Source organism: Tupaia chinensis, unplaced genomic scaffold (assembly GCF_000334495.1).
Source record: "Tupaia chinensis unplaced genomic scaffold, TupChi_1.0 Scaffold000184_1, whole genome shotgun sequence".
Classification (NCBI taxonomy): Eukaryota; Metazoa; Chordata; class Mammalia; order Scandentia; family Tupaiidae; genus Tupaia; species Tupaia belangeri.
Window position 1 is genome coordinate 1,753,435 of NW_006159659.1, and position 27,333 is coordinate 1,780,767.

General features: G+C 35.0%; 1 protein-coding gene across 1 annotated transcript in view; it reads left to right on the forward strand.

Moving 5' to 3' along the window:
* Positions 1 to 27,333, forward strand: part of CNKSR2 (connector enhancer of kinase suppressor of Ras 2) — a 299,161-nt gene that overhangs the window by 22,706 nt on the left and 249,122 nt on the right. The window contains exons 3-4 of the mRNA XM_006146681.2: positions 355 to 518; positions 8,281 to 8,483. Coding sequence (XP_006146743.1) covers positions 355 to 518; positions 8,281 to 8,483 — 367 coding nt within the window. The remainder of the gene's footprint in view (positions 1 to 354; positions 519 to 8,280; positions 8,484 to 27,333) is intronic.

Genomic DNA, 27,333 nt, shown 5'->3' on the forward strand with positions numbered 1-27,333 from the left:
AGAGTGTGATGCAGATAAATTTGAAAGTAGGAGAACCTGCCTGTTAGCATTCTTTATGAAATAGGCTGCAAGGTGAGCTGCTCAGAGAAGAGACAGGAGATAAAGATTTTCAGTATTTGCTGAGGAAAAGGCAAATAGGAACCAAACTATTGATACTAGGAATATGGTGAAATTATATTTTCCCTCCGCAGCCCATGTATAGGTTAAGAAAAGGTGGATAATTGGGACTAGTTCAGAGTTAAAATGACTTTATCATGTGACATGGTGGAAGTTAACACTTCTATTCTCTATCATCATAATTTGTTTATTTCAGCTATGTTTTAGTTCTGGTCTTCCATACTTTTATTTTTATAGGTCTCGATGACTGTTTGCAGCAGTATATTAAGAACTTTGAGAGGGAGAAGATCAGTGGAGACCAACTGCTGCGCATTACACATCAGGAGCTAGAAGATCTGGGGGTCAGTCGCATTGGTCATCAGGAACTGATCTTGGAAGCAGTTGACCTTCTGTGTGCACTGGTAAAGACATAAAACTGGTAGAAAAGGAAACTCCTCTCTTTTCCCTTTTATTCTTTTCCTCTTTTTTCTTCTTTTTATAAGGTAATCAGAAAAGTCATGATGCATTTTTGCATAGAAAAACATAGGAAAATACATCATGACTTTCCTAATTACTTAGTAATTTTAAGTAGAAAAAAAAAACCCTGATTTTCTGTTTTTTCTCTTCTTTTTATTTTTTTTTCTTTTTCCTTCCTTTAATTTTTTTTTTCTGTAATTTTTACTAGATGACACATTGTGCTTGCCAGAAAGTAATAGGGTGGTTGGTAAAAAAGCACCCCCCTATGGGGGATGCTTATGCTGTTAATCTCTTCTCTATTTCTCCCTCATTTTGGAATTTTGGACATGCATGCATATGCTCCCAGTGTACTCTTCATGCTGCAAGATGAGGGACTCAAACCATTCAGTTAACTCTCTGGGATCTAGATATCTTAACCACTATGCCATAAGCCAGCCCTAAATAACATAATTCTCATGATATTTTCTTCCTTCCTTGAATTCATTGTTTTAGTTCCCAATGACAAGTTAAAAGAGTTAAAACTCAACTGGTAAAATTACTTTTAGCCAGTTGAACAACTTAAGTTAAAACTCACTAAGGAAGTATTTACAAGTGCATTCAGGATATACAATTGTACACAATCGTTTACGAAGTACATTCCCATTTTAAAGTTCTTAATTAGTATCACAAATATTAAGTAATCCTATTTTAGGAAAAATCATACTTAAACAAATAGAGTGCTCTTTGTGTGATACACACACACACACACGCATATATATATATATCCAGTGAAAATTAAATATTGTACTTTATATGATTAATTCTTTATATTAAAGAGTAGTGCAGGGAACCAGCAGTTAGTGTAATGGCTATGTTGCTGGACTCCCACGTAGTTGACCGCGGTTCACGTCCCGGACCTGGTGGCTTAAAACTCACGCCGGGCACGTGTATGTGTGTGCCCAGGATCCCGAGAGGAGAATGGAGGAGAAGGGATTGCGGCATGACCATCCCCCCTGGGGGGTGATTTCTCGCTTTCTGTCTCTATGTCTCTCTCTGTCTGTCTGGCGAGCGCACGCGCCCTATAGCAAAAACCTCTCAAAAAAAAAAAAAAGAGTAGTGCATAGACAGTGAAAAATAACCAATGTCAAAATAATACTCCTGTAAGATTCTGATAATACACTGAATATTCTAGGAGAAAGATTTTTTTCACCATTAGACCATATGACACTCACCTGATGGGTTTTAAATTTCTTATAGTTATTTGTAAGGAGGGCAGGTAATAGCTACAGAAGAGAAAGAATATGAGCTATGTAAAGTAAATATATTATATGAACTATGTAAAACCTTGGTTTGAATTTTGGCTCGATTACTGATATGTGTGGACAAATGATTTCACTATAGCCTTAATTATTTTATTTAAAACAGAAGTAACATCTACTTCTTGGTGTTGTTGGGGAAAAATAAATAAAATAATGTTTCTGTAATGCCTAATTCAGCCCCTGGCATACGGTATGCATTCAATAAATAGTAATTCTTGTTGATTGAGATGATTAATTTTAAAAATGAATAGATAACTAAACACAATTCAGTTTAGGAATCAGTTAATACACTCAACACTGTGTAGTCAGATGTGAATAAAACCTAGTTCCTGCCTTCTTGAAAAGCCTAGTCAGGGAGAATGATATACAAATAATCAATCACAATACTGTAATGTAATTACTAAAATAAAAGTATGAGCCAAGCATTATGTGAGCACATAAGAGAAATTAACTAGCTTTGACTAAAATAGATGAGTTCATATTGCACAAGAAATAAGTATGCAGCTTAATGGAAGATGAGCATGTGTTTGGTAGGTGGAAGAACGGGAAGGGCATTCCAGTTAGATAAAACAACACATATGCAAGCATACAGAATAAAGAGCATGCAGAATGTGTTTTTAAGATGGTATTTGGGATGACAAAAATAGCTGGGAAACAGCAGCAGGAAATTAGGCTTTAGAAAAGAGAATGAGGCCAGACTGTAAATTGCCTTAACATCATGATAAAATATTTGTGCTTGCTGGTGTGTTATTAGGGACCCATCCAAGAATGACCTAGTAATTGTTTTAAAATGGTAAATGATGGTACTGAAAAGGACATAATGGAATGGACACACACGCACACACACACACACACACACACTAAAACAGGGAGAAATATTTAAAATAATTTACATAAGCAATTAGTAGGGCCTGAATTAAGAGTATGCGATAGGAATAGAGAAAATCTGGTGAATATGAGGAGCAATATGAAAGAGTTGAGATACATTTCACTTTCCTAGCTGAAGAGTAAAATAGATGATTTTATAATAAAGAAGATAGGCAACAGCAACAAGAATAGGTTTAAGTTGTATTATAAATTAAGTTTTGGAATTTTTGAATTTGAGATGTCTCTGGGTTATAAAGAAGGAGATATTCATCAGACAGTGGAACTTATGCATTTAAAGCTGAGATATGAATGAAGATCCAGATTTGGGGATCTTAAGGGTATAGAAATAGAATTCATAGAAAGAGAAGAGATCACTCATTAAGGGCCTGCAAAATATAAACAAACAGGATATGACTTGGCAGTCTGGTTGAGAAGGAAGAGGGCTATAGAAGAGTCTTACAGAGTAGTCAGAAAAACATAAAGATAGCCAAGACAAAGTAATCACAAAAGCAAATAGTGTTGGGACCAGCAGTTAGCGTAATGGCTATGTCGCTGGACTCCCACATAGTTGACCGTGGTTCGCATCCCGGACCCGGTGGCTTCAAACTCACGCCCGGTGTGTGTGCATGCGTGCCCAAGGTCCCGAGAGGAAAATGGAAGAGAAGGGATTGCGGCGTGGCCATCCCCCCTGGGGGGTGATTTCTCACTTTCTGTCTCTCTGTCTCTTTCTGTCTGTCTGGTGAGCGCACGTGCCGTATAGCAAAAAAAAAGGAAAAAAAGAAAAAAAAAGGCAATTAGTGTTATTTTCATTAAGGAACATCAGTAGTGTCATCACATTTCACTAAAAGTCAACCAATAGGATAAGTAAGGAAAAGAAAAACTGAATAACAGTGTAAGCAACAGGATAAGCAACTGAAAACAGTTTTCAAAGAAGAGTAGATTCTGAAACCAGATTAGTTGAATAGTTCCTCCCACATGTACTTTAGTTTTTCCTTCATTATCATTTCCTCAGAGACATTCCTTTATTACTTCCTCACCCTTGCCTGATCTAAAATTATAGTTGTCACTCAGTATCCATGGAGATTTGTTCCAGAATCCCCTACAGTACCAAAATCCTTGGTTGCTCAAGTCCCTATTATAAAATGGCATAGTATTGCATATAACTTACACATATCCTTCCATATACTTTAAATCTGTAGATTACTTATAAGTAATAGTATTTGCATCAGATATAGAGGAGAAGAAAAATATATAAGTAAACTTCCTTAACATCTCTCTTTTGGGGAGCTACTTCCTCCATTTCATAACAATTGGAATGAACTGGCTTCTCTGTGGTTAACTGAATCTACAGATGTGGAACCTATGAATATGGAGAGCCAATTGTGTATATTTGTGGGTGTTAACAAGTTAACTTCTTTTTCTCCTATGAATATGGAGAGCCAATTGTGTATATTTGTGGGTGTTAACAAGTTAACTTCTAGACTGATGCTATATGGGAAAACTGACTGTTTACTTGACATCTAGTGTACAGCACAAATGTCTGGCAATAGTAGATCCTTAATGAATAACTTTTTGAAAGTGATGTTGAAGGAAATTTATCAAATTTTTCACATGATATTGTGAGGATCTTTTTATTTTCCTATCTCAGAGATAAAACTTAGACAAGAGTATGTCCTTGTACTCTATCTGAATCGTCACAGAAATCATGCCTGAAGTAAAAGATAGTACTTAGGTAAAGATAAGACCCCACAGTGAATTTAGTATATTGTGGTATCCAAATTTGACTCAAAATGACTATGAAGGTACAATTGAAGTGGCCTTGAAATGGACATATATAGCACTTCCCTGTTTGCCACATATTCTATAACAGTAGCATTCGGGTCTATCAGAGCTTTAAGTCTAGGGTTTATATATTATAAGCAGGGCTCCTCATGATGTACTGATCATGTGCTATGTCCTCACACTGCCAGTTTGAAGAAGGAAAGAATGATGATTGATGGTGTTATGAACAGATAGTCTAGATCTGTAGGCTTTGGAGTCTGGCCCATAAATAAAACTCTCCTGACCTAATGTACTAAAAGTCCTGCTATCAGTATGTTTCTACCAACCATTTCTAAAATTTCAGCCACATCACTAGTAAACCCCGATTTATTCTGAGCTTTAGTCCTGCAGTTCTGAGTTTCAACACTGTAGTGTTGCATCATTAGTATACTTTGTTATGTGATTGATCTCTTCTGGAAGTGAACACAGAAAAAGATAAAACACTGAAGTCCTTTTTTTTTTTTCTGTGTCCAATCTATTGATATATTCCCCAAAGCAGTCAAATATTAAACTTCCTTTTCACTCCTTCCTAATGGCTACATGTGAGCAAGTCACAAGTGTAGATATCTTCCGGTTTATGTAATAAGATGTTTTCTAATGAATATAAATCAAACTTTCAAGCAGTGAATTCTGATTTATTTCTGCATGCCATGATAAAATCAAGAGGTGAGATGCCTCATCAGTAAACTGGGTTGTCTGGACCAGGAGTTGTCCTGTTAGGAATGGGGAACTATGTTTTGTCTCTCTGCTTTCTACTGGCCTTTCTACTTTTTCTTCACATCTACTATATTTATTTATTCATTAAACAATTAAATATGCATGCTGAAACTGTACTACCACTGGGAATGCAAAGATAAGAAAAACGCAGTCTGCACTCCTAAAACATGTATAGTCTGTTAAAGAAGACAATTATTAAAAGACAACATAGATTTAAAGACAATTTCAGGGGAGGACAGAAGGAAATTAACATTGCTGAGGGACTCAGGAAGTGTAGGGTAGATTTTCATTGGGCCTTGCAGGATAACTCAATGTTTACCAGACTAAAAATAAATAAAAGTTGGGAAAAGTTAACTGGTGGAAGAAAAATTATGTGTAAAGACAGAATTATGAAAGAGTACGGAATGGAATGCTCAGAGAAAAATGAGAATTTTGGTTTTGGCTAGTGCAAAGTAGGAAATTCTGAAGGCAAATTAGCATCTTATATCAAATTATAATTTTTTGGTCCTTCAATTTTGATAGGCTCATCAAAGGAAGACACCTTTCTCAAATTCATATTTTTTCTTTAGATTTCTGCCTAGTGTTTAACAAATAAGGATGTGAAGTTAATGGTTAATGTTAGCTTACTTAATGAGAGCAAGAAAAACAAGATTCTTGTTTTTCTTCAGAGAACTGTAATTTTTTTCTCTTGCCTACATCGCTTTTGACTCTGACATTTCTTTTTTTCATGTAAGAAAGACACAGAAAAATGACCAATTTCCTTTCATTTCTTTTAAACTGCTGTATTTTCAGTAGCCTTGTCTTTAAGTTAATCCATATAGGGAACAAATCTCATGGCAGCTGATGAAAAGCAAAGGTTCATTTAAGTCACTTGTTCATTCATGCAACATATATTTATTAACATCAACTATATTGTTTGTACTACATTATTCTAGAAAAGAATAAGCTGTTCATGATTTGGAAGTGATTAACTCTTTAAAGTTATTGTACTATCATTTAGTATGCTTAAATAGAAAGCAAAGAATATTAACTAAAATAGTAAAAGTATCAATAGTGTCTATAGTTTAATATATAACCTTTAATTTGTGTTCTGACAGTATACCTTTTATTGAAAACTATAAGTGAATCATTTATGATAAAACAGTTTTCATTCTTTATGTTCTTTTCATATAATAGACATTTTCTATGAAAAAAATTGCTGTTTGCCATTGCTAAGATTTGTTTCTTTGCATCTAATTGATTGGTTCATTCATCTTGAAATGGTTTACTTTCTAAAAAATGTGAAATGATTTACTTTCTAAAAAATGTATTAAAGCAAGCCTTTTAGGATTCATATTTATAAATCAAACTATTATAAACATAAACAACTGCTACATTGTGCATTAAAATGAAGAATGAAGAATTCTGAATAGAATGGCACTGGTGTTATGAAATGTACGGACGAATATTGAATGGTTTTAGATATGTGTTTAGTCAACATTTTCCCCTGTGAGGATATAGCCAACCTTATTTTCTAAAATATGAAATGTGTTCCTTCATTTAATTTTATTTTTTTAAACCTATGTAATTGAAAGAGAAGACCAGTGTGAACTTATCAACTATTCATTAAGACTAGATTGGTTATGTTGAATCAGTTCTGAGTCATGATTGCCTCCTGGTACACATGTTTAGGCCAACTATATAAACAAATTGGTAGCATATAGGAAAAAGAAAACAGATAAGTATGTTTCACATCTATATTTTTGTTTTTTTTTAAGGTAAGAGGTAATCCTTTTATACCAATAGTAATACCTAGTTTTCCCATGCATTTCCCATTGCATATCCAGTAAAAAGCAAACCTGGAATTCATAAATCTGCATTTTTTTTTTAAAAGTTGAGGCAGAATTCTTCATCCCATAACCCTGGGCTAGAAGCACAAGGGACCTTCACTTACTTGTTGACCCTTTAAACGGCCAACAAGAGTGGGATTTATTGGTGACTTATATCACAACAAACCATCCACTTCCATGAACATTTAAGATACTAGAATTATTGGGACCAGCAGTTGGCGTAATGGCTATGTTGCTAGACTCCCGTGTAATCAACCACAGTTCAAGTCTCAGACCTGGTGGCTTAAACTCATGCCGGGTGAGTGTGCGTGTGTCCCCAAGGTCCCGAGAGGAGAATGGAGGAGAAGGGATTGTGGTGTGGCCATCCCCCCGGGGGATGATTTCTTGCTTTCTGTCTCTGTCTTTCTCTGTCTTTCTGGCAAGTACACGTGCCCTATAGCAAAACAAAAACAAAAAGAAAAACAAAAAAATCTCCAAAAAATGATATTAGAATTATTATTTTTAATGTAACTCACATATTAGGGAGTAATATTAATTCCCCAATTAATAATTAAATTTATTTATTTCAAGTGTTTCTCGCTATTTCTTTCATTTGTTTCTTGCTATTTCAAGATGTCTATGTTGGCAATCATTGATTTTGAGTCAATTGGTACTGTATTATAAAAGAAACTTCTTATGAGTCATTATGTAGAAACACCAAAAAATGGTATAGTACATAAGGTTTATTTCTTGGTTTTTAATTTTATTGTTGGATTATGCTTATTTTTCTAACCTTGAGAAGCAGAATTTTTCTTGGTTTCTACATTTATCACCATGCATATGTTTATTGAGTCGATATTCAAAAATATTTGTCAATAACGAACTTAAGTTTTGCTTTAAAACATAAACATTTGAAACTTTATAATCTTGCTCTCTTGGGTGGCATAGTTCCAAAATATAATGCCGTTATCTTTCCATGTTCATATTAATACTTAACATGTTTTATTGTAATTTGTTTATCTGATATCTCTCAAATCCTTATTGACAGTGGGTTCTACAAGACCAGGAACCCAATCATAATCATTTGTACTCTAACACTAGTCTAATTGCCTGTGCATACTAAACTACTTGGCAAATATGTTAATGAAAGAATAAAATGTTGATTTTAGATATATTTTTCTCTTTTTTAAATTCAGAATTATGGCTTGGAAACAGAAAATCTAAAAACCCTTTCTCACAAGTTGAATGCATCTGCCAAAAATCTGCAGAATTTTATAACAGGAAGGAAGAGGAGTGGCCATTATGATGGAAGGACCAGCCGAAAATTGCCAAATGACTTTCTAACCTCAGTTGTAGATCTGATCGGAGCAGCCAAGAGTCTACTTGCCTGGTTGGACAGGTAAAATCTTCCAGATGTTTCTTTAGTAAACTTTTTTCAGATACCAGTTTTAATATAACATCATTTCATGTTTTCTTGTTAAAGAATTGAACAAATAGCAAAGTACCAAGTAATAAATGTCTAATTATGATTTACAAAAATATATGGGTATCATCAAGTAGATATTAATCTTTTGTAAAATTTGATATCCAACTAAGTAGCCAATTAATAATTATTCTCAGGGCCAGCAGGTGGTATAGTGGTTAAGGTGCTAGACTCTCACATGGCCAACTGCAGTTTGAGTCTCAAACCAGGCAGCTTAAAACTCACGCCAAGCACATGTGTGTGCATGTTCTAAATCCTGAGAGAAGAATGCAAGAGAAGGGACTGTGGCATGACCATCCCCTTGGGGGGGGGTGATTTCTCGCTTTCTGTCTCTATATCTCTCTGCCAAGCACATGCAACCCATTACCAAAAACAGTCTCTCTCAAAAAAGTTTAATTCGTCTCTGACAACTGCAAAATATCTTTGCTTCTTTATAAGTAAAGTTATTATTTTACTCAACAAAATTTATAATATTGCTTTATCTTCCTACTTATAAGTTTGTTTCCCTAACTGGTCTTAGTTAGGGATGTGAACACTGGGATTTTACATATTGTTTTAAATGGGTAGACATTGACACTTTGATAGTGTGCATTACATGTCTCCTTACCCTTGCTTTATTTATTCTCTATTGTTATTCATATTGTACAATTTTGGCAATCATAAACATGCATTTAGGCTTTTTTTTTTTAGCTTAGTTCACTTTCATTTGTTTTGGAACACATAAAATAGCATGAAAATTTTTATAATATGAAATGCAAAAGATTAGGTTAAAATTATACACATAAAATTATACACATAGTTAAACTTTATAACAGTAAAACATCACACCTATTTATAAAAATCTAAATGAGGGCTAGCTGGTGGCATGGTGGTTAAGGTGGCCAGATCCCATATGGCTGACTGCATGATTTGAGTCCCAGACCGGTGGCTTGAAAAACATGCCCAGCATAGGTGCGTGATTACGTGCCCCAAATCCTGAAAGCAGAATAGAGAAGGGAATGTAGTGTGACCATCCCACCTGGGGAATGCTTTTTTACTTTCTCTCTCTGTCTCTCTCTGGAAGTGCACACAGCCTATAGCAAATTTAAAAAAAAAAATGAGATCAGTGGATGGTGTAATAATTATGTCACTGGACTCTCATGTAGTCTACCACAGTTTGAGTCTCGAACCTGGCTGCTTAACAGTCATGCCAGGCATGTGTACGTGCCTACCCAAGATCCCAAGATGAGAATGGAGGAAAGAGGACTGTGATGTGGCCATCCCCCCTGAGTGGTGATTTCTCGCTTTCTGTCTTTCTGTCTGTCTCTGTCTCTCCAGTAAGTGCACATGCCCTATAGCAAAAAATCTCTCTATAAAAACAAAACAAAACTAAACTAAATGAGCTCTACTGTTAGTTTTGAACTTTTTTTTATAAGGGACATATACTATGTTATAATGAATAAATAATCAAATTTTGAAATATTGTTTGTTTCTCAACAAATGGATTGTGGCATGACCATTACCCTGGAGGGTGATTTCTCACTCGCTCTCACTGTCTCTCTCTATTGAGCACATGGGTCCTGTGGAAAAGCCTTAAAAATGTTCATAGAAAATACATATTATAAAAAAAACTATACATGTATAAAAAATTTACATCAGAATAAACTTGTACTTTAATTCCATTTTCCATGATTTTTTTTAAGTATCCACACACACACACACACACACACACACACACACACATACACACACACACACAAAGTGATGATACTAAATCTAAATTGGAACCCTAAGCTATGTATTACTGGCTTTTTGTGAATTAATGAATAGCATGTTTCTTCTGCATAACATCATTAAAATTTCATTCTCAAAATTGTCTAAACCACATTTATTGATCATTTAAAGTAATTGCATTTTAAATATATACATTCTAAAAGTTATTATTAATAGTCAGTCAGGGGAACCAGCAGTTAGCGTAATGGCTATGTCGCTAGATTCCCACATAGTCGACCGCGGTTCGTGTCCTGGACCCGGTGGCTTAAAACTCACGCCGGGCGCGTGTGCGTGCGTGCCCAAGATCCCGAGAGGAGAATGGAGGAGAAGGGATTGCGGCGTGACCATCCCCCCTGGGGGGTGATTTCTCGCTTTCTGTCTCTATGTCTCTCTCTGTCTGTCTGGTGAGCGCACGCGCCCTACAGTGAAAATCTCTCCAAAAAAAAAAATATAGTCAGTAAAATATGGCTTAGTCCTCAATTAATGTAATATAGTTATTTGGGGGGACTTCTCAATAATCAGATACCTTAATGAAAATATATTTTCATTAATGAAAATATATTTGATTTTCATTACATATCTTTTAATCTTGAGACCAGCAGTTGCTGTCATGGCTATGTTGCTGGACTCCCATGTGATAGACCATGGTTCAAGTCCCACACCCGGTGGCTTGGACTCACGCTGGGCACATGTGTGTGCGTGCCCAAGATCCCAAGAGGAGAATGGAGGACAAGGGATTGCGTCGTGGCCATCCCCCCCAGGGAGTAATTTCTTGCTTTCTGTCTCTCTGTTTTTCTGACAAGAGCATGTACCTTATAGAAAAACCCTCTCCAAAAGAAAAATGGCAAAAACCTCTCCAGGGGGGAAAAATATCTTTTAATATCATCTGTTTCTAATTGTGAATTTGCACAGTCTTGATATTTGTATTTAGTAAATTTCATTATATCTTTGACAATGGTATTAGATAGATGTCTATAAAAGGGTAGCACAGCAATGAAACATAATACTCTGTGGCTGTCCCATATGGGAAAGTTCTGGGTTCATATCTAGAGATCTCCCTGAGTATGCTGGGCACGCATGCCATGACCTAGGGCTGGCTGACTATGGGAGTGGATTATGGCATCGAGACCCTGTTAGGGGTGCTAGCTGTCACTATTTCCATCTTTCCCTCTTTCATTTACTCACTCTTTCATAGAAGATGTAAATTAACCTTATTTATTTATTTGTTTGTTTTTGTGATAGGGCTGCGTGCTTACTGAGGGAGAGAGAGAGAGAGAAGGAGAGAGAAAGAGAAGTGAGAAATCACCCCATGAGGGGATGACTCTACACTGAAATCCCTTCTCTTCTGTTCTACTCTTGGAATTTTGGGCACATATGCATACATGCCCTGCATGCTTTTCAAACTGCTGGGTCCAGGACTCAAACTGTACAGTTGGCTATGTGGGATCCAGTTGCCTTAACCACCACACCACCAGCTAGCCCCAAATAAACTTTATTTAAATTTTTCAAAAACAAAAGCAGAAAAATGAAAAAAAATTTTCATGCTAATGAATTTGGACTTTATGTTGAAGACAGTGGGGAGATAAAGTCATTATGGTTCAGATCAGTGAATTCTGAAGATTACTCGGTGTAGGGAGCAGCCAGATCTAAGCAACACAATAGTGACCTTTAAAAACAAATGGAGATATGGTCCTTATGCTGACACTGTAAGGCTAATGAAAGCTCTAACAAGGACATGATCTGCTTTTCTTTTATTTGCACTGCAAGTCATTGTAAATTAAAGGAAGCTGTGTTTCAGCCAGAGAAAACCAGGGGAGGCTTGTTTAGAACCGGGGGACACAAGATGTTCCACAGCAGCAGTTGATAATAGAAAGCACCTGTCTTTACCTTCTGCTTTTTTTTTTTTTCCCTCCCCCTTTGCGCTATGAAAGAATAAACCTGGGAATGACTGCAGCAATCTCCATCAGAGACACCCGGTTTACCCAATCCCTGCTTTCTCTACTTGTGTGTATGTCTTTGTGTTTTTCCCAAACTACGACCGCTACCACTTGAGGTCATATCTTCCTGTCATGGAGGTCACAACAACTTGGGTTGTAGTATTAGGAAAGATTAGGGAAGAGTAAAACTAGAAGATGGAATTATTCTGCTACTATTGGTGTGATGACTCTGATACTAACACTGATGATAATAATATCATATCTTCTGGACACTAATACCTCAGATACATCCATTTAGTCAAAATAACCCTAAAAAAATGTTTTCATTTTTACCAATTAAAAAAAAGAAGAAAAGAAAAAAGCTAGGAGTTAGGGAGGTTATGTTCAAAACCAAATGGCAAGTAAGTAGTGGAGCCAGGACTCAATCTTAATGTCTGACTGAAAAGATTATTCTCTTCACTACTATTTATTGAGAGTTTTAATTAGAGAAATCAGCAGTGAGGACAGAAAAATGTGGAGAGTTGTTTTATGCAGATAAATATGACTCAGTGACAGGTAAGAGAGAAAAGGAGACATCTGGAGTGGATAAGAGTTATCTGACTTGACTGACCCAGTGGATTGTGGAGTTAGTTTCAGTATAATGAAATTTCCCTAATCAGAAAAGGAGGTCTATGGATTCTTTATATCCTGTTCTATCTTTCATTACACTTAGATACTTCTAGCATATTATATAATTTATTTAAGTAAATGCTGTTGTTTTCATCTGATTTATTTTTATTTTTTATTTTTTTTAGAGATTTTCACTATAGGGCAAATGCCAGAGAGACAGAGGAGACAGAAAACAAGAAATCACCCCCCAGGGGTGGTAGCTATGCCGCAATCCTTTTTCTTCTGTTCTCTCAGGATTTGGGGCATACATACACACACGCCTGGTGTGTTTCAAGTAACTGGGTCTGGGATTCAAAACATGAACTACTATGTGGGAGTCCAGTGCCTTAACCACTACGCCACCTGCTGGCCTCCTGACTAATCTTTATATTTACACTTTATATTTCATAGAATTTTTCATCTACTTTGTTCACTGATACCATGATTATGGAAGAATTTCTAACCTGTAGTGACTGCTCAAGTAATATTTTTGAGTGAAGGGAGGAAAGTCAGATAAGGAATGAGTCTCATGGATCACCAATAATTGAAGGATGGTTAAAAATTCAGCTTATGAGGAAAAAATAAGGCATAACCAAGGAGGCTGATGGAACTTAGGTAATTGTGGCATCTTAGAAGAAAAGGGAATAAAGAGTTTTAAGGAAAAAAGAAAGTAGTCAGTAGAGTCAGATCCTACAAAGAGATTAGGAAGAGCAAAGACTGAAAATGTGTGGTAGATAATATGGCAAAAACCTCTCCAGGGGGGAAAAATATCTTTTAATATCATCTGTTTCTAATTGTGAATTTGCACAGTCTTGATATTTGTATTTAGTAAATTTCATTATATCTTTGACAATGGTATTAGATAGATGTCTATAAAAGGGTAGCACAGCAATGAAACATAATACTCTGTGGCTGTCCCATATGGGAAAGTTCTGGGTTCATATCTAGAGATCTCCCTGAGTATGCTGGGCACGCATGCCATGACCTAGGGCTGGCTGACTATGGGAGTGGATTATGGCATCGAGACCCTGTTAGGGGTGCTAGCTGTCACTATTTCCATCTTTCCCTCTTTCATTTACTCACTCTTTCATAGAAGATGTAAATTAACCTTATTTATTTATTTGTTTGTTTTTGTGATAGGGCTGCGTGCTTACTGAGGGAGAGAGAGAGAGAGAAGGAGAGAGAAAGAGAAGTGAGAAATCACCCCATGAGGGGATGACTCTACACTGAAATCCCTTCTCTTCTGTTCTACTCTTGGAATTTTGGGCACATATGCATACATGCCCTGCATGCTTTTCAAACTGCTGGGTCCAGGACTCAAACTGTACAGTTGGCTATGTGGGATCCAGTTGCCTTAACCACCACACCACCAGCTAGCCCCAAATAAACTTTATTTAAATTTTTCAAAAACAAAAGCAGAAAAATGAAAAAAAATTTTCATGCTAATGAATTTGGACTTTATGTTGAAGACAGTGGGGAGATAAAGTCATTATGGTTCAGATCAGTGAATTCTGAAGATTACTCGGTGTAGGGAGCAGCCAGATCTAAGCAACACAATAGTGACCTTTAAAAACAAATGGAGATATGGTCCTTATGCTGACACTGTAAGGCTAATGAAAGCTCTAACAAGGACATGATCTGCTTTTCTTTTATTTGCACTGCAAGTCATTGTAAATTAAAGGAAGCTGTGTTTCAGCCAGAGAAAACCAGGGGAGGCTTGTTTAGAACCGGGGGACACAAGATGTTCCACAGCAGCAGTTGATAATAGAAAGCACCTGTCTTTACCTTCTGCTTTTTTTTTTTTTCCCTCCCCCTTTGCGCTATGAAAGAATAAACCTGGGAATGACTGCAGCAATCTCCATCAGAGACACCCGGTTTACCCAATCCCTGCTTTCTCTACTTGTGTGTATGTCTTTGTGTTTTTCCCAAACTACGACCGCTACCACTTGAGGTCATATCTTCCTGTCATGGAGGTCACAACAACTTGGGTTGTAGTATTAGGAAAGATTAGGGAAGAGTAAAACTAGAAGATGGAATTATTCTGCTACTATTGGTGTGATGACTCTGATACTAACACTGATGATAATAATATCATATCTTCTGGACACTAATACCTCAGATACATCCATTTAGTCAAAATAACCCTAAAAAAATGTTTTCATTTTTACCAATTAAAAAAAAGAAGAAAAGAAAAAAGCTAGGAGTTAGGGAGGTTATGTTCAAAACCAAATGGCAAGTAAGTAGTGGAGCCAGGACTCAATCTTAATGTCTGACTGAAAAGATTATTCTCTTCACTACTATTTATTGAGAGTTTTAATTAGAGAAATCAGCAGTGAGGACAGAAAAATGTGGAGAGTTGTTTTATGCAGATAAATATGACTCAGTGACAGGTAAGAGAGAAAAGGAGACATCTGGAGTGGATAAGAGTTATCTGACTTGACTGGACACGACCCAGTGGATTGTGGAGTTAGTTTCAGTATAATGAAATTTCCCTAATCAGAAAAGGAGGTCTATGGATTCTTTATATCCTGTTCTATCTTTCATTACACTTAGATACTTCTAGCATATTATATAATTTATTTAAGTAAATGCTGTTGTTTTCATCTGATTTATTTTTATTTTTTATTTTTTTTAGAGATTTTCACTATAGGGCAAATGCCAGAGAGACAGAGGAGACAGAAAACAAGAAATCACCCCCCAGGGGTGGTAGCTATGCCGCAATCCTTTTTCTTCTGTTCTCTCAGGATTTGGGGCATACATACACACACGCCTGGTGTGTTTCAAGTAACTGGGTCTGGGATTCAAAACATGAACTACTATGTGGGAGTCCAGTGCCTTAACCACTACGCCACCTGCTGGCCTCCTGACTAATCTTTATATTTACACTTTATATTTCATAGAATTTTTCATCTACTTTGTTCACTGATACAATGATTATGGAAGAATTTCTAACCTGTAGTGACTGCTCAAGTAATATTTTTGAGTGAAGGGAGGAAAGTCAGATAAGGAATGAGTCTCATGGATCACCAATAATTGAAGGATGGTTAAAAATTCAGCTTATGAGGAAAAAATAAGGCATAACAAAGGAGGCTGATGGAACTTAGGTAATTGTGGCATCTTAGAAGAAAAGGGAAGAAAGAGTTTTAAGGAAAAAAGAAAGTAGTCAGTAGAGTCAGATCCTACAAAGAGATTAGGAAGAGCAAAGACTGAAAATGTGTGGTAGATAAGGGAATCAGGATATGTGGGTTTAGTTGGTCAGAAATTAATGGTGAAAACTCCCATTTTAAAAAATTTTTTTGACGGGAACCAGCAGTTAGCGTAATCGCTATGTCACTGGACTCCCACGTAGTCGACCGCAGTTTGCATCCCGGACCGGAGGCTTAAAACTCATGCCTGAGAGGAGAATGGAGGAGAAGGGATTGCGGCATGACCATCCCCCCAGGGAGTGATTTCTCGCTTTCTGTCTGTTTCTCTCTGTCTGTTTGGCGAGTGCACACGCCCTATAGTGAAAACCTCTCCAAAAAAAAATTTTTTTTTGTCAAATGGTATGTAGTTCAGGATAGCTTTGAATTCCCCTTTTCACAACTTTTTAAATTTTTAGTGATAATGGAAAAGAGGAAAAGAAAATGATGAGTAGTAGTAATTTATTTGGGAGTTTGACTTTGCTTCTGCCTCTACTGTGAGTTGTATGAGTATCTTAACTGCTCCTTGTCTCATATAAATTCCTGAGATCTATGTAAATGTAATAAGATTTTATCAGTAACAGTGCCAGGTGAAATGTTTAAGCTGGTTGTTTTCCTGACAAATAGTCCAGATGTTTATTTGAGGTTGTTTGTGTGTATGTATTTCAATTATATTTGTATTTCTTTCAAAGAGGAAAAAAGTAGTTTTTAAAGAGATTTTTACTATAGGGCATGTGCACTTGCCGGAGAGACAGAGACATAGAAAGCGAGAAATCACCCCCAAGAGGGATGGCCATGCCATGATCTCTTCTTCTCCATTCTCTCGGGATCTTGGGCACACATGCACAGGTGCCCAGTGTGAGTTTTAAGCCACTCGGTCTGCTACTCGAACTGTGGTTGAGTACATGGGAGTCCAGCAGCGTAACCATTATGCCATCTACTGGTCCTGAAAAAAGAATGTTTTATAGGTAGCAGCAGGAGTGTAAAGCCAATTTTCTACATGCCCTCTTATTCCCATGTATCCTATAAACTTTACACAGGAAACAAAATACATTAAGGAAATGCTAGAAAAGCCAAAAGAGCAGTGTTCTTCAGGATCATTGTTGTGAATTCCCACTGAAATGCATTATGGTATACTATACTCAATCTCAGAGGGCTGAGAAAGAGTTGAGTCTCAGTTCTGGCTCTAGCCCTCAGTAACTTAAACCTTAACCTCTCTTTTATTTTCTCTTTGGAATGAGGATATAAGACCCACAGAATCTGAAATTTTCTTCTAAGCACTAATATTCTATAGTCATTGGCCTTTTTCTCCAAAGCCATATGAGAAATAGTTCCAACTTACTTCCCTTTATATAATATCAAAGGATAAGCACAAAATTTGTCAGTGACTTTTGGAATCATAATTTAAGTCCCCCTTTCTCCTCTCTAAATAAATTTAATAAAGTTCTTTGTTTCATCTTAAGTTCTAGGGCTAAATTAATCATTTCTGTCTTTATACTTTCTTCATATAAGAATACATCATATTTTTGTTTGCTGTTGAATAACATAGAACTTAGATAATTAATTATAAAAGTAGCATAGAAATGATGTTGATCAAATATTCTTAATATTCTGGTTAATTAGTGTAGGTTTGCTTAAATAGGGAGGTTTATAATGGCTACTGCAGTTGAATATTGCCAAGCATTTGGTCTATAAACTTATTCCTTTGGTTTATAATATAGCATAAATCTTTAAAAATAAAAAAAGATAGTTAAATATGGCTATGCTTACACTAAACAACTATTTTCAATTATAAACAATGATCTTTCTGCCATTAACACATTTTTTATTACACATTGAAAAAACTTCCATGCACAGCAATATAATTTGGTTTATTGCAATTTTTATTTTATGTCACTTGAACAGGTAGAAGTCTAAGTAAAAATCTTTAATTTCATTCTAGATACAGAATTAGATATTTTATATATATATCGAATTTTTGAATTCTCAAAACAGGTATCATCCCAATTTTACACATGAGACATTAACTTGCGTAAAGTCCTTCACATAGTATGAAAATTTTACTTTGTATTTATTTTTGTCTGATGCCAAGTCCTTGTTTTAACTCCATCATGTTCTTTTGTCATGCTATATCTTTTTTTGAATGCTGACCAATTCTTGAGGATTTTGAGAAAGTCATTCTTGGGAATGCAGCATATCTACATTTATCTATTTTTGGTATTTCTCTTTAAAAGCTAAACAAGACAACTATTTTTGACCTCATTACCTCAAATTGCTATTTAGAATTTTATTTATAGAAAATGTTTATTCTGCTATTCATAATGAAATTTTATTTTTTCCCTCCTTTTTTAGCATTAACACCTAATTATAATTGTTTATAAAATACCTTTCAAAACCTTCAATTTCGAGGACCAGCAGATGGCATAATGGTTACATTGCTGGACTCCCCCATAGCTGAACACAACTCGAGTCCCAAACCTGGAGGCTTGAAATTTACACGTTTGCATGTATGCCCAAAATCCCAAGAGGAGAATGGAGAAGGGATGGCAGCATGGCCATTCCCCTGGGGTAGTGATTTCTCACTTTCTGTCTCTCTGTCTCTCCAGCAAGTGCATGGGCCCTATAGCAAACATCTCTATTTAAAAAAAAATGACGTTCAATTTTGAAGGGATCTATAAGATATTGAAAGACTTTAAAATTTTTAAGACCAAAGAGTTAGGATGCAAGAACAATAATGTTTACAATTCATAAAGACCCCAATTTCCATGGAGCTTCTATTTAAATGAGATTTATCTTCAAAGATCAGCTCCTTCCATTTCTTAAATAAGATAAAATGTAAAGCTAACAAATTTCCTTTTTTCTTCCAAATTCTTGACCTGAATGAAATAGCAGATATTCCCAGAGGAAAAGCCTCAGAGATGAATCACAGTTGGTAGCTTTCCTGTTTATTTTCAATGCATGGTTTACTTGTCTATTTTTAACCAACATCCTACTGTTTTTGACACCTCATCTTCCTTGCAATTTTCTCTGGCTTTGCCAAATTAATCTATACTTGGAGATTTAAAGATCATTATATATATATATATATACACACATATGTATATATATATATACACACACACACATACATACACACACACACACACAAATATATATATATGATGTTGTGTAATAGCATCCGTAAAAATGTTCAAGATAATTTAATAAAAAATAATTTTGCTATTTATAATGAAAGATTGTGGTCTCTCATTTTTATCATTAATACATAATTTCAATTTCTTATACAATTTAAGACCATTTTATTTCAAAGGATCAATGAGATCTCTTGATATCATTGAAACTTTTAACCTATTTAAGACATGTGTTGTGTAATAGCATCCGTAAAAATGTTCAAGATAATTTAATAAAAAATAATTTTGCTATTTATAATGAAAGATTGTGGTCTCTCATTTTTATCATTAATACATAATTTCAATTTCTTATACAATTTAAGACCATTTTATTTCAAAGGATCAATGAGATCTCTTGATATCATTGAAACTTTTAACCTATTTAAGACATGAAAGTTTAAGGTACTAGGAGAAATTACTTTTTTTTAATTTTTGTAAAACAAAGATTCACTTAAAATCTTTTGTCTTACATAAGAAAATGGTTTAATTAATTTCCTCTTCTATGATAGAAAAAATTAAGACAAAAATTAATTTTATACCAGGAAAAAATACAGAGACCAAGAAAGCTACATCAAACATAACCAGATAATGTGATTCATTGCAGCTTGGTCTTATTACCTCTCATGGTGTCATTACTCCTCACTTTGCACCATTTGTTCCAGAAGACAGTGACAAGAACTATTTATGGACTATTATAAAGCTTTAACAGTGCCAACCTGAGAAAAATTGGGGCATCAGAAAAGTCATGACACATTTTTGCATAGAAAAATACATCGTAACTTTTCTGATGACCCTGTAGTAAACCATTCCGTATTTTACTTCTTAATATCTTAGCTTTTCTTATTACCTTTAAATATGCTTAGGATTTCTGACTCATTAAAAACCTTCCCATTAATTTCATGGTTTTGTTTGAGAAGAAAGTACAAATAATAATTTTTGTAAGGTCATAAACCTTTACACTAGTGAAATATAAGTACCATATTGTTCATATAATGAAATAAGAAGGATGGTTGTTTAATTTTTAAGGTCTAAATAACATAATTTCTGAACAATCATCTACCAATGAAGCAAGGATTTTATCTATCATCTTCTTTATGGTATCAAAATGCTTTGTAAATTTAATTTCCTTTACTTAGAGTCACTGTGTTCCTTTTGAAAGTAGTCCAGAGGTCTAGTGTCAGGTTTCCTCAGACTTCTTTAGAACAGAATTTCTTTGTTTTGTTTTCAAGCTGATCAAATACACTTATTCTATTGAGAAGCAACTTTTAAATCACACAAATAATCATTAACTTATGATTACGTGTTGATCTTTAGTGACTCAAAAAGATTAGACCCTCCCTGTCAGTCTTTTGCCCTTATTTATACATGGGGTCTTCAAAAAGTTCATGGAAAATGCATATCATGAAGAAACTATGCATGGATTTCCAATTTTTTTGTACCAAAATAAATATATTTTAACTACATTTTTCCACAAACTTTTTGAAATCATTCTTATATGGGTATAACCAAAAGTATCATACCAAATATTAATATCTTCTGGTTAAGAATGGCTTTTAGTATAGTTGTATGTGATTTGCTTTTAAAATGAAAATTTTAAGAAAATACTTAATCAATACAAAATAAAATTGTTTTCCTTGGTATATGTTTAGATTTTCCTCCCATTTTTCTTGAAATTTAATCTCGAATGAGAAGCTTGTCCTATTTAAAATATGAGTGGTCAGGAAAATAGAAAACATACCCTTAGAATTCAGTTTCTTATAGGCATTCAGTCATCAAATAGATTTTTCTTTGTGTATATTTTGTAGATTAAATGAAATTCTGTAAAGTACTTATAATAAAAAATTATGCCATGCTTTATCTCATCACTTTCAAATGAAGTTTTTAGATTTTATAAACAGTCTCTGACCTTTTCAAACCTGGGAACTAAAATTCTTTCCTAATTATTCTGAAAGTATTTTTAAATTCTTGATTTAAAATGCCATTTTTATGTTCAAATAAAGCAAAAATGGTCTTTCAGTAATTTTTTTAATTAATTATTTTCTCCTAGAGGTGTATATATTTTACATTTTTTGACAAAACAACTTTACTGAGGCCTATTTTAAGTTCTATAAAATTCACTTATTTAAAGCATACAATTTGATGAGTTTTGATAAATTTAGCTACCACAATGTAACCAACTCTATAATCCAGTTATTGAAAAATTTCATTAGGATGGATTTTTTTAAAAGAATTATTTTGTTTAACTTTATTTGTTTGTTTGTTTTTAAAATTTAATCAGAGAGGGACAGAGAGATAGAGTGAGAGAAAGAAAAAGAGAGAGAGAGAGAGAGAAAGCCTCTAGGTCTGAGACTCAAACTGTGGTTGGACATGTAGGAGTCCAACACCCTTAGCACCACGCTACCTGCCAGCCCCATAGGATGGATTTTTTTAATCTGGCTTCTACTTATAATTCAAGTGAAGGTTAATTTTTTTATAAGCTGAGACTTTTGATTAATTTCTCACATTTTTTCTAACTTCATTTGAATTTTTAATGTGTTTGCCCATTTTAGTAAATCATGTGGATAAACACTGTGGAATAGGAACATACAAATTAGTGGAGGACACACAATAATAGACTATATTATATAGAATCATTTAGAAAACTGTATGTTAAAACTACTGAAAAAAGAAAGGGTCACTTAATAAATGGCACTGGAGTACTTGGTTAATTAAGCCTTTGGAAAATAAATATTAATAGAGCACATTGGTTGTTCCTCACTAAAATATATTTTACATATTTAAATTTCAGTTATTTAAATGGCAAACCAAAATCCATAGGAGTAAAAGAAAATAATTTCTTGATGTGGAAAGACTTTCTAATTATTAAAAAATGTAGGGTAAAATTAAAAGGAATATACTATTTGGCTTTGATTACTGAATAATGAAAAGTGGTGTAAGACAGATGACAAGCTGGGAAAAATACTTGCAACAAACACATATGAGAAATAGATAATTTATAAACTTATTAATAAAATTTATAAGTTTATATTTTTGTCTATTTATAGACCATTTATAAATATTAAATTTTTAAGGTCTAAATAGGGTAATTCCTAAAATAGCCATGTACCAGATTAAAATGATAATTTTTTTCTGTTTATAGACAATTTATAAACTTATAGACAATTCAAAAAAGAAACAAATTGCTAGTGCTATGCATGTGTATTAAATAACAAAGCTTCAAAGTGCATGAAGCAAAAACTGGCAGAATTGATGGAAGAAATAGACAGATCCGCAATTACAGTTGTAGACTTCATCTTTCTATCAAGAATTGAAATAACTACTAGATACAAAGTCAGTAAGGATAAGATGAGCTGAACACTACCACCAAAAACAGGATAGAGTTGACATTTTTAGAGCCCTTCATCTGGTAACAATACAAGTTTTTTTCAAGCCCAAAGAACATTCACCAAGATTAACCATAACTGCTTCATAAAACAAAATTGAACAACTATATAAGAATTGAAATTAGGTAATAAAATCAATCTAGAACTCAAACAACATACTTCTAAGTAATCCAGTGGTCAAAGAGGAACTCTCAAGGAAAATAAAAAGCAATGCATTGAACAGAATGAAAATATAAAAATCGTAATTTGTGGGCACACAGCTAAAACAGTGCTGAAAGGGATATTTATAGCACTGCATTCTCTTTTTAAAAATTTTCTAGGAGGTTCATGTGCTCACTGAAGACAGAGAGTAAGCCAGAGCCCAAGCACACACGAGCGAAAGTGAGAAAGCATTCCCTCGAGGTGGATGATAATGCTGCAGTTCTTCTCTGCTCCCTGTCAGGATTTTGGGCAGACATGTACATGCACATGAACCTAATGTATTTTTCAAGCCATGAGTCAGGACTCAAACCACACAGTTGGCTATGTGGAATCCATTTGCCTTAACCACCATGCCACTGGCTGGCTCTATATCAATTCTTATGTCAGAAAAGAAGAAAGGTTTTGAATTAATTATCTAAATCCCATTTCAAGAAAATGGAAAAATACCAGCAAAATAAGCATAAAACAACGGTGGGAACAAGTAATAATGGTAAGAGCAGAAATCAATTAAATTATAAATAGAAACATAATAGTCAATCAAATTTAAAAGGTTAATGAAGGAATGCTACAAATAACTCTCTATACATAAATTTGGAAGGTTTGATGAAATTATTCAATTTCTTTTTTTTTTTTTTGAGAGGTTTTCGCTATAGGGCACGTGTGCTCACCAGACAGAGAGAGACACAGAGATAGAAAGTGAGAAATCACCCCCCAGGGGGGATGGTCACGCCACAATCCATTCTCCTCCATTCTCCTCTTGGGATCTTGGGAACGCACGCACACGCGCCCGGCGTGAGTTTTAAGCCACCGGGTCCGGGACGCGAACCGCAGTCGACTACGTGGGAATCCAGCGACATAGCCATTACGCTAATTGCTGGTTCCCATGATTCAATTTCTTGAAAAACACTAACTAACAAAACTTAACCCAAGATGAAATAGATATTCTTAATAATCCTATAACTACTAAAGAAAGTAAATAGTATTTACAAACCCTTCAGGATCAGGGGAAAGAGGGACCAGCAGTTAGTGTAATGGCTATGTCACTGGACTCCCATGTAGTCTGCCCTGGTTTGCGTCCCGGACCCGGTGGCTTAAAACTCAGTGCCAGGCATGTGTGCACTCAACATCAGGCATGTGTGCGTGCGTGCCTAAGATCCCGAGAGGAGAACAGAGAAGGGATTGCGGCGTGGCCATCCCTCCTGGGGGGGTGATTTCTCACTTTCTGTCTCTCTGTCTGGTGAGCACACGCGCCCTATAGCAAAAACCTCTCCAAAAAAATAAATAAATAAAAGTATCAGGGAAAAGAGTTACATGCCCAGATGATTTCACTGGTGAATTCTATATTTTTACAGAGAAATAGCACAAATAGTACTCTATTCCAGAAAATAGAGGAGGGAACACTTCCTATCTCATTTTACGAGGCAATCCTCCTTATACCAAAACTTCAAAAAGATGGAATAACAATGCAAAACAACCAACAAGAGCAAACACAGAAAAGAAGAAAAAAAAAAAACTTACAGACCAGTATTTCTTTTATTTTTCTTTCTTCTATTTTTTTTTTAAGGTTTTTGCCACAGGGTGTGTGTGCTTGCAGGAGAGAGACAGAAGGAAAGTGAGAAATCATCCTCTCAGGGGTCCTGGCACTTCTTCACTCTCCTCCCAGGATTCTGGGCACACACACACATGCAGCTCGTGTGATTTTCAAGCCACCAGGTCTGGGACTCGAACTGCAGTCAGCCATGTGACAGTCCAGCACCTTAACCACACCCTACCTGCTGTCCCAAGATCAGTATTTATTTGAACTGGATATTAAAAAAACAAATCTAACCATACATAAATAGAATTATATACCACGACTAAGTGGGATGTATTTTTGATATGTAAAGCTAAGTCAAACACTTGAAAATGATCAATATATAATCCACCACATAAATGGACTGAAGAATAAAAATCATATCAGTTAATACAGAAAAATATTTAATACACCATTACACAAATTTATGAAAAAATTCTCAGCAAGTATAAATACAAAGAATTTTAAAATGTTCATGGAAAAATGGAATTAAAAGGATAAAAACAAAAAGTATAATCTTTGTTTCTCAATATAAGTTACATAAAGTTTAAGATAATTTTTTAAGTGATTATACAAGCCATTTGTTTTATCCATAAAGAATTGAGGGTCTTGGGAATTTAGCCATGTCATTGTAGTGCATTTTTTTACATTATCAACTGAAGAAAAATAGATGTACTTTAAAAATGTTTTAAAATTAGAAAATAAAAAGAAGTCAGACAGTGTCAAATGATTTCCCATTGAATCTCTCACAAAATTGTCCTTATTTGATGAGAGGAGTGAGCAGGAGAATTGTCTTGGTGGAGGACTCTCTGGTGAAGCTTTCCTGGTGTTTTTCTGCAGAAACTTCTGTAAACTTTCACAAAACACTTTGGTCTTCCAGTAAATCAACAAGCAAAATGCCTTGAGCATCCCAAATAAACTGTTACCACGACCTTTGCACCTGACTGAATCTGTTTTGGCTTTTACTGGACCATTTCCATCTATTAGTAGCCATCGTTTGTGTTTTGTCTTCAGGGCCATACTGGTAAAGGCATATTTCATCTCCTATTACAATTCTTTCAAGAAATGTTTCAGGATCTCGATCTCATTTATTTAAAATTTCCAGTGATATCTCTGCTCTTATCTAAGCTAATCTGGGTGCAATACTTTTGGCATACATTTTTTGACTAGAACAACTTTTTCTTTTTTTTTAAGAATTATTAATGTATTTCATTTTATTTGTCGTTAATATTTATTTTTAAATTTAAGCAGAGAGAAAGGTAAGTGAGAAAGCAAACCACCAGGTCTGGGACTCAAACAGAAGTCAACCATGTGGGTGTCTAGTGCCTTAACCACCACACCACCTGTCAGCCCCCAACTTTAATTTTTCAATCAGAATTGTGTGAGCTGAACAAATTGAGACATCTTCTGGTGTTGACTATCGCTTCTGCTATGACTCATCAGTGTTCTTCAGTTAGACCTGTACAGAATTACTTTTTTCTCTCAAATTGATATAGTATGTTACTGTAGACATTATCTTTTTTAAAAGAATTATTTAATTTAATATTATTTAATTTGGTATAGGGCATGTGTACTTACTAGAGAGAGACAGAGAGAGAGAGTGAAAGTGAGAAAGCAAGCTGCCAGGTCAAGACTTGAACTGTGGTCAGCCATGGAGTCCAGCACCTTCACCACCATACCACCTGCTGGCCCCAACTGTGGGCATTATCTTAAACATCATCTAGTCTATTCTTAAAGCAAGTTATCTTTTTGTAAACTACTGATGTATGTGGGGCATTTTCCCCATAAACTTCTCATATGGATTAATGATTTCACCATTCTTCTATCCAAGTGTTACCACAAATTTGACATTTGTTCTTGCTTCAATTTTATCAGAATTTATGTTGCCCTAATAGTGGCTCTTTTCAAACTGATGTCTTATCTTTCCTAGTGCTTCAACTAGATCCTGTTCAGACATGTTATAGCAAGTTAGTATGAGTTTATTTGTGCAAAAGAAAAAATTGAAATCCATACATAGTTTTTTTCATAATACGTATTTTCAATGAAATTTTTGAAAACCTACCCCCTCCATAGAGTGGAATTACTCAACCCGATATAAAGCATATTTCAATATTATAGTATACAGCTTACCTTATACTACAGTGTGAAAGACTGAATGCTTTTTTCCTAACATCAGAGATAAGGAAGGCTGTCTACTTGTACCTCTCTTACTTAATATCAATTGGAAGTCATATCCAGAGCAGTGGGTAAGAAAAAAGAAATAAAAGGCATTGAGATTGGAATAGAACAAATAGAAGACATTGAGATTGGGATGGAAGAAAGATAATACATGTGTGTGTATAATATCCCAAGAAATCTACAAAACTATTGTTACAACTTGGAGCCAGCCCTATAACCTAGTGTGGTACGGGAGCTAGACTCCATGTGGTTGACTGCAATTCAAATCCTGGCCATGGCAGCTTGAAAAATACGCCCCAAATTCCCACAGGATGGAGAAATGAAGAAGGGATTATAGCGTGACCACGCCCCATGGGGGGATGTCTTCTCCTTCGCTCTTGCTATGTCTCTCTCTGGTGAGCATACACGCCCTCTTGCAGTTTAAATGAAGAAAAAAATAGTAAATGAGTTTAGTAAGGTAGTGAGATACAAAATCCATACAAACAAACCTTAATTTTATTTTTATGTACTAGCAATTAGCAGTTGCAAGCCAAAATGAAAAAAACAGCATACAGTTGTTTCAAAAATAATGACTATGTATAAATTTGGAAAATTGTCCCAAGATCTGTAAGTGAAAACTATAAAACACTGATGATGTATGAAATCGAGGAAAACCTATATAAATGTAGACACAGACTATGTTCATGAATTGATTCAGCTTAGTAAAGATGTCAGTTCTCCTCTAGTTTCTCTGTATGTTTAC